The sequence below is a fragment of the Lytechinus pictus genome, chromosome 5 (assembly GCF_037042905.1).
Source record: "Lytechinus pictus isolate F3 Inbred chromosome 5, Lp3.0, whole genome shotgun sequence".
Taxonomy (NCBI): domain Eukaryota; kingdom Metazoa; phylum Echinodermata; class Echinoidea; order Temnopleuroida; family Toxopneustidae; genus Lytechinus; species Lytechinus pictus.
The window spans coordinates 6,607,700-6,616,590 of record NC_087249.1 but is presented as its reverse complement, the minus strand read 5'-3'; the positions used below and the strand labels follow the sequence as shown (position 1 = coordinate 6,616,590).

Genomic DNA, 8,891 nt, shown 5'->3' with positions numbered 1-8,891 from the left:
GAATATCACATCAGAAGCAATATAAAGATGCTTTTTTTTTCTCAGGTTTGCTTCAGAAAGAAAGACTGAGTTGGCAATTCTTGTACGTAGTATCCATTGCCTTTTGCAAGAACAATACATGTAGTTGGTTTCATCACTTTCACCAACATGTATTTACTTCCTTCCTATGGCTCAGTATGTAAATTTATGTAGACTTTCTAGAGATTTCTTCCTTTCCTTTTCACATTTCCAAGAATGTACTTTCACATCAGTTAATTGAACAATCAAAGCTGGTAGAATTATCATTAAAAAAACAATACATTTTCCATGGACTGGTTACTTGCAATTCTAGTACATCATGTATAAATGATTATACTACATTACATGTACGTGACTCATATTTTTATGAAATATTATGGGACTTGATGAAATGGCTGCATGCTATCAATTAACATGCATGGCTCGAGAAAAGGAAAATATTTCATTTAATACAAAAGAAGTATGAAATGATTCATCATTAATTTTTTTTAATGGAATGAAACTTGTACAGTGTATATAAAGGCAAATATCTTTTTCTGGACCAACCCATTGATAGTTGAAAATTCCCAGAGGTAGGCTACAAGTATTTGTAGCAAATGTTCTCTTAAGGCCGCAGCACATCTTACGAATGGTCCACGATCCGATTCTGGAACAAACCATATTTTTCTCATTTTCTGAAAATGTGAATGAAAAGTATCTTTTTATTTGAGGTTCAAATTAACCGAAAGAATACTAATTTAAACATTTTGGATGATTGCAAGCCTTTATTTTGGAGTAAAGGCCAAATTAGTTTCAAATTATATAGCCAATCGTACTAGATAAAATTTGCTTTTATTCTATAATAAGGATGATAGCAAAGCCATAGTTACAGGTATTCCTACAGTGATTTAGAACATTACGCACTAAGATATTCCATGTTTCAATATTAGCATCAAATTTGAATGTGTTTTATTCCAAAATTAGGTCGCAGAGCAATCCTAAGGTGTGCGGTGATGTTAATTATGAATAATTCACAATCTTGGTAGATTATATTGCATCTACAAAAATAACAATAGCAGCAAGTGAATGTAATGAATTTATTTTGTGAATGACTGGAAAGATTTCGTATTAGTACATCACAATCAAACTCTGGATTTGATGAGATCCTAATATATGTAGTGCAATAATTATTGTTGAAAGATCAGGGTCTGGAGACTGGAGTTCAAGACTACTCCTCTGGGGAGAATAGATTTCATTTGGCATTGTGGATTTGTTTTATTCCATCTGTCATCAACAATCGTTATAAATGTATGAAGTAGGATAAGTTGGTTCCCGAAGCACTATTTTCAGTTCCATATTTCTGAATTGTTTGCTGGGAACCATTTGCAATAGAACATATCACACACTGTAGTAGACAGGCTGACCTGTTTTATACGTGTGAACAAAAATCAACAAGATTTTCAGTCAAACATGATCACAAGTTCAGTTCAGCTCAGTTCATTTATTCATTGAATCTCTAGAAAAAGTTAGTACGGTAGATACATCAGATATGCACATCAAATATAGGCCTATAGAAATAAAAAAAGACATGCAAAAAATAAAATGAGAAAAACTTAGGATAAATGCAAATGGTATGTGAGAATAAGATATAATATTGTAAGAATTAAGTTTAGGAGTTATGTTCAAAATAGCTTGAAATAAGTTAATACTACATTAAAATAAATTCTACTGTCTTATGAATTGCATGCGGTTACACAGGCCCACATTAAGGTCAATACCCTTCTTGGTCATTGACCTTTGACAATGATATTTGACCTAAGAAAATGCTAAAGATCTATAAAGAAACTGCCATAAATGGATTTTAAAAGCTTCTGGTAATAGTAGTGTTATTTTAGGACTATGCCTGTTCAAACATTGGGAGTAAGTAGCCAAGTGTCAATGGAATGGTGGAATGTGTAAATAAAGGAGGAAAGGGAATATTTGCAGTTCCTTAGTCTGGGTATTTAAAGATTTATGTTGTAGAAAGAATGAAAGAGAGATGAGAGAGAAAGAGAGAGAGAGAGAGATAGAGAGTCTGAGAGACAGGGAGGGAGAGAGGGGGAGAGACAGAGATAGAAGAAGAAAAGGTGGGGGTGTGGGGGGAGGGGCTTTTGTTGTCCATTGACCGTAGATTCCTAGATTCCCATGATGAGGATACCCAAATCCTTTTACACACAAAATAAGCTTTTACGTAGCAATCATAGGCTAACCAGTAGTCTGCAGGCACAGACCCTGATTGAAACTTTGATCAACAAGTGGGTCTCCAGACAAAGACTAGCACATATAAAAAAATGCTGTTTCGAGAGGGCCTTTAGTACCCAAGGCATTATAGGCTGCAAATTCAGACCTTTACATGTACATGTAACTTGAGTGAAGTGTTTGCACAGCAGACTAGACTAACAATCCAGGGGCCCCGTTTCATAAAGAGTTACAACTGTTGCAACTTTGCCATTATGGTAACTGCCATGGTAACCTTGATTCTGATTGGCTGCTGAGCCCTGTTGCCATAATGGCAAAGTTACAACAGTTGTTAACTCTTTATGAAACGGGCCACAGGGGCCGAGAAAGTTAGCACTTATTATATCCCTTACTTAAGATTGTTGTATTGAGAGTGTACACAAGGAGAAAAAGAATAGTTTTACTCCGTAAAACGTTTGCCGTGAAATAGTTAATTTTCCTTGCTGACGTCACGCATAGTCCATTTTTTCCCTAGGGAAAAAGTGAACTATACGTTTTTTGACCCCCCCTACCTCACGATTCGCGAGCTGTGCGGCACGAGCAGAGCGCTGCTCAGCCCTACGGTACTCTCTACTGCATGCCACGGGAAACTTTCGGCGAGCTGCACTAACCAGGTGCGCTCGCTGAACAGACGATCCATACGGCAAGACTTATTCTTTTCTCAACTTCTCAACGATTGTTCTTTATCGACTTATTAAAAATCGTTTAGCTGTAAAATGGTATGAGTGGAAGGGATATAAAACAAATATACAATGACCCATTCTCGGAACAGGCTAAAACTATTCGCACTCAGGAACATCACATAGTACTTATCTCCTCGGGAGAATAGTACTATGTGATGTTCCTTCATGCGAATAGTTTTAGCCAGATCCTCGAGTGTCATTGTATACTATACTATGTACTACCCTCTCTATTGTATGATTCTCAGCATGGAACATGGAAGTCACAGGCTGTAACTCGCTACCACCTTCAAATAGGAATGAGGAAGAGCATGCACTTGGACATTGCTACCAATTATTCCTAATCCCATAGAATCCTTTTGAAGGAATAGTTCCTTTAGGGAGAAGTGACATCAGTATCCCTGTTCCCTCTTTATGTTAAAAAATATTCTGTGGAGAATGCAGAACAAGATTGTACATACATGTATCTGCTAGATATTTTTGTTGAATTGCCTTGGAAATTCAACTTTTTGTTGTGAGTGACAGAAAGGTATCAGATTATGTAGGACACCATAACAAGATAAACATGTACATGCATGTAGATAAAAGGAGAGAGAAAAAGGGAGAAAAGAGAGAGGGAGAGACAGACATACATGGACAGGGGGGGGGGGGGTTGAACGGGGGCTTGTAAATAAACCATGCATGGTTTTACAGCTCAGTGTCAAGGCAAATTGCCCATTGATGATGTAACAAAGATTCAAACGCTTTTTTGTGTTATAACCTCCTCTATGACAAAGCCTGAGCAAACATCCATTGTGGTTGCATTGTCAAGCAATATCGTAAAATTCTAACCCACTTTTTAACCCTGACGGTCGCCCAGTCATCAATGACTTAATTCAATGAATGGAAGGAGTTCCCTCCAGCCTACCTGACTCACACAGATTCAAAATATAGTTCTGAAGTCACTTTTATAAGGACGATCTACTGCAGAGCTGCTTACCTGTGAATTTGTGAAAGAAAATTTAAGTGTGTGTGTGGGCAGTGACCGAGGAGCATAACGTACTTTTTGTTTGGATCCTTTAATCTTGGAAACTAAATCTTACAAACAAGAAAGGGAACTTCTTATGGAAAAATATCTGGTTATAAAAGTGATATACTGAAGTCTATATGAGTATGATGTTGATTTTTTCACAACAGTATCCTCATTTTGGTATTTGCATTTCATATGATGTTTGATCGCACTCAACGTTGTGCTAAAGTTATGCAGGTAAAGTGTATACAGAACTTCTCCAGTTTGTGCATCACACAATATAAGGCTGCACTGTGGTATGATAACAACATTGTTTTGAACTGGAAGATTGTGGGTGTTTATGATTAAGTAATATTTTTATTTCATTTTCTGTCACCTTTACAGCTGTCCCTGTGAGAAAACAAAGAAACAAAAGTTCGCTTGACCTTGTTAATTCCAGTCATTGGTGCTGGATGTTAAAATGTTTTTTTTATTACTTTTATCATTGTTTTTCAAACGAATTGCCAAAATACAGTTCTAAGCGTCATGATACCAGGGAATTTCTTCGCTGACGATAGCTTGTTTTAGATATTTTCATTAGTAACTGAGCTATTTTTGTTTTTCTTTGCACAAATGCAGGTGCAGACCCCTGGCTCAACCATGGCGGATGGTGTTGGGGTGGACGACACCGTCTATGCTGTGAGGGTTCACCCTGGTACCGTTGACCCCGATCGGCATTACGTTGTCATCCAAGCCACCAAGCAGACCAGTACCAAAGACCTTCTGGAGGCCCTCTGCTGCAAGCTTGCCCTTTCCGACCCCGAGGAATACTGTCTGTCAGAGGTTTGCCAAGACTCAGGACAGAGCTGCAAGGAGCGTCGGCTAGACCTGGTGGAGTGTCCCGTCAAAGTGCAATTACTCTGGCCAAAGATAGTGGACAGCAGAGGTGGTGACTCCACCGATTCGGGCACCTTTCAGACGAACTACCGCTTCTTTTTACGTGGCATAAACGAGACGCCAGGAGCACTCCCAGACATGTCTGACATGAAGAGCATAGACTCCTTTGTGAGCGGGTATTTCCCGCAACCCTCAGCATCCGGTGACTGCCATGACCTATGCAAACTGCCTGATCTCAACGAAAAGACACTCCTGGACAACTTATCGGCCAGATTTCGCAAGGGCAAGATTTACACATATGTTGGATCAATACTTATAGCAGTGAACCCTTTCAAGTTCTTCCCTATCTACAACCCAAAGTATGTCAATTTGTATCAGAACCACAGGTTTGGGGAGCTTCCCCCGCACATCTTTGCAATTGCGGATGCTGCGTTTCATACGATGCTCCAGGAGAAACAGAATCAGTGTATTGTGATATCAGGAGAGAGTGGATCAGGGAAGACAGAAAGTACTACATTGTTGATACACCATCTAACAGCACTGAGTCAGAAAGGATTTGCCAGTGGTGTAGAACAGACTCTTTTAGGAGCAGGCCCAGTGCTTGAGGTATACCAAATTACTCATTACCTTTATATTGTGTTGTGAATGATTGAAATCTAAGGGCAGGTAAATGTGGCTCAGTGGATAAGTCTCCTGACTTTGAACCTCAAGGTCTGGGGTTTGAATCCCACCGCAGCACTCTTGTCCTATGGCAAGGGTGTTTATCTGCATTTGCCACTCTTCACCCGCTGTAGTAAATGGGTACCCAGTAGGAAGAAATTCCTTGAATGCTTGAGCGTCCGATCGGGGTAGCTGTGCTAAAGCCGAGGTAATTAAATCAAGCGCTTAGAAGCATTGTGCCCTATATGAATATTTCATGTCTTCTAGCATATAGGCCGATCCCAGCGCCAATTTGCTCAATGCAAGATTCTTAGGATCAGGGGAGCATTTCATGAAATTACTCGATGGATGTTTTATCTGACAAGTCCAGTTTTATCTGACAGTTCCATAGTAAAAGTGCCTCTCAGCCAAACAAGATATGTCGGGTCTGACAACTTCTCAGACAAATATGTTGATGAAAAGGTCCCCAGCCCAATTAACTCAATTGAGATTTATCTTGAAATTCAAGAAACCCCATTCCCATGAGCTGGAGTTAGGGATTGACATTGGGTTATGGAACATGTGCAAGTAGGGCTCTTTTTTAAAATTAGGCCTAGCTTGAATAGCATGTAAATGGTATTGCATATACCAAAGCAAACCTGGGTTTGCGCAATACATAATTAACTCTCTTGATTTATCAACATTTTTTACAATCGTGAAACTAGTGAAATAACGACCTCTGTGACAGTACTCTTTTGACCATCAAAACACAAGTTTTTAAAGGCAGTATACAAAGTAAACATACACTGGAAGAGCAATATGTATTCATATAGCGTTAAATTTAAGCTTTTGATTTTTTGCTTCCCAGAATTGTAACATTTAAAAGAAATATTTAAATCATATTTCAGTAAGATTTGTGTGAAGAACATCAGAAAAGTTTACAAAAATAATTATTCATCACTCAACGGGCACAAACAAAGTAATTTATGATTCCTATATTCAGGGGAAAGACAGATGCAGTCATTCACTGGAATATACTGTGATTTTTAAAATGAATATTTAATAACCATAATTCATCGATGTCGGGTGGTGTTCTATAAATATTCAAGATAACGAGTATGCTTAATATGCTAGTCTAGTGCTAGTGATTTCACTTTAATCTAATATCTTGTGAAATGTATTTTATTGTGATTTTTATACGGTAAATAAAACCAAACTAAACCAAACCAAACTTCAATAGAAAAGATAGAGTAAAAAAAAATGTATGAACACAGCTCGAGTTAATGGATCGGGAGGGAACATTTATGTTGGTGACTCATACATAAACAGTTTATTTCATTGTCTGTACCCCCTATCCTGGAAATGATAAATGATGCACTCCTGATCCCCTATTAGAATAGGGAATTATGGGTAATCACTCAATATTATTGCTCTCTGGGAACTATTTGATGATTGGATTTTTATAATGATATAGAACATGCATGGTAGAAATGTATTTTAATAGGTATTCTCTTTTCTATAATAATAATGATAATAGCTGGATTTACATGTATAAAGTGCTTTTTGCCTGAGGATACAAAGCGATAATATTACCTGGGATTTGCATGAAGCTGCGCTGCCTATATAATGTAGGTACTCGAGCATTCAAGGAATTTCTTCCTACCGGATACCCATTCACCTCACCTGGGTTGAGTGCAGCACAATGTGGATAAATTTCTTGCTGAAGGAAAACACGCCATGGCTGGGAATCGAACCCATATCCCTGAGATTGAAAGAGAGTCATAACCACTAGACCATGATGCCTCACAGCATAGTACTTACTAGTTTGATACATGTACATGTCCACCAGCTTGATTTGAGAGGAAGGGTTTTATGAAAGCAAGTATGATATCTGGTGAATCATTATTTTCTTAAGAACTAATTTTGGCAAATTATAGAAATTACAATAGTACTGTGACAAAAATGAATTTACTCAAAATCAAGAATATCACATTCTCTGGTCAGCTGCATAGGTATTGAAAAAGTTGTTGACTTGCAAGATTAACGATTGATCTTATAAAACTTGTGTTTTCAATATCATAGATTTTCTTACCGATGGATAACTGTAGGGCCTGTCATCATTGGCAATTGAAGTGATAGATTCTCATTAAAATTGAAATTGACTTGACATAATATTGAAATAGTGATGTTTTGGTTTATATTTGGTACTTGTTTTTATGTTTTTATAGCAACCTTTTAAAAAAATAAACATGCATATTCTTCCTCATCATTTCATTGTCTATTCAATCATGTTAAAAGCAATGTGAATGTCATGCTTGTACAATACATGCATGAGCTGGTATTTACATTATGTACATGTACTTTTACCTCGAAGTTGACATATTTATAACGGGAGTATTCAATTAATTAGGGATCCGGGCTGGCAGTTCACATTAATGCGGCCGTTATTGGCATTCGTCAATTATTTAAATTGGAAGAATGTCCTGAATTTCTGCCCAATTTATCAATATCCTTTTGTTGGATTGGCTTACGGCATGCAATAAAACATAAGTCAGTTCTCCCTGGCTTTTAAAGTTTTTATGCTGTGATAAATGTTCCTCTCTACTGGCAAACACTGCCAATCCCTAATTTATCAGAAAATTGCGAACAAAATATTCTTTCGAGAATGGGACTCTGGCTAAGACACAAACAAATTATTTGATCGGTATTATCATCCAATAAGAAGTGTTTTATTATGAGATGAGGGTAGGAATTGCCCGAAATAGGGTAGAGAGAAGTGGCTATTCCTGGTGGAGATATTGTTGTGCATACTCAGGTAGCATTGCTGTCGTCACTGTGCGACTATTTTGAGAAAATGGACTCAAATTCACTTATTTTCTCCAAGGCTACTTGTACAGTAAAGCATCTCATCTCATTTTCGTGTGCATTCATTCTATTTCTGCCCTCGCTAAACTTGGCCTGAATTAGCATGGGGAGGGAGGAGAGAGGGGAAAAAGGAAAAGGAATTGAAGAAATTGTGTAGTGGGTGGATGTTTTTGCTTGTTTTGATGGGGATAGACATTTAAGATACAAATTTGAAGTATTTGGGATGTTTGTACATGTAGCTACTGAGAGGAGATAAAGCATACATGTTTGATTATGATAAAAACATTTTACTTTTTCACACAGAAATCGATTTGAGAGTAAATTTGTATTGTATTGCATTTTACTATGCAATTGCATGTAGTTTCAACCAGCCCCTCCCCCAAAAGAAGAAATTTACATACATGTAGGGGTAGAAGCTGTGGAAGTACTGTACATGTAATTTCTTATTACTGAAACCACCCCCTTGGAGTATGTACAACTCCAGGTAATCTTACCTTTTTTTCTCTCTCTTTATACAGTACATATGCATGTATTGAGCATACTTTTTT

General features: G+C 37.6%; 1 protein-coding gene across 2 annotated transcripts in view; it reads left to right on the top strand.

Annotated features, from left to right (window-relative positions):
• The first annotated feature begins 3,883 nt into the window (after positions 1-3,883).
• Positions 3,884-8,891, top strand: part of LOC129262497 (unconventional myosin-IXAa-like) — a 64,579-nt gene continuing 59,571 nt past the window's right edge. Inside the window, exons 1-2 of one of the 2 annotated variants that reach the window (XM_064099707.1) lie at positions 3,884-4,200; positions 4,582-5,445. In XM_064099707.1, the coding sequence (XP_063955777.1) occupies positions 4,159-4,200; positions 4,582-5,445 (906 nt within the window). In that variant the 5' untranslated portion in view covers positions 3,884-4,158. The remainder of the gene's footprint in view (positions 4,201-4,581; positions 5,446-8,891) is intronic. The other variant, XM_064099708.1, reaches the window with a different exon arrangement.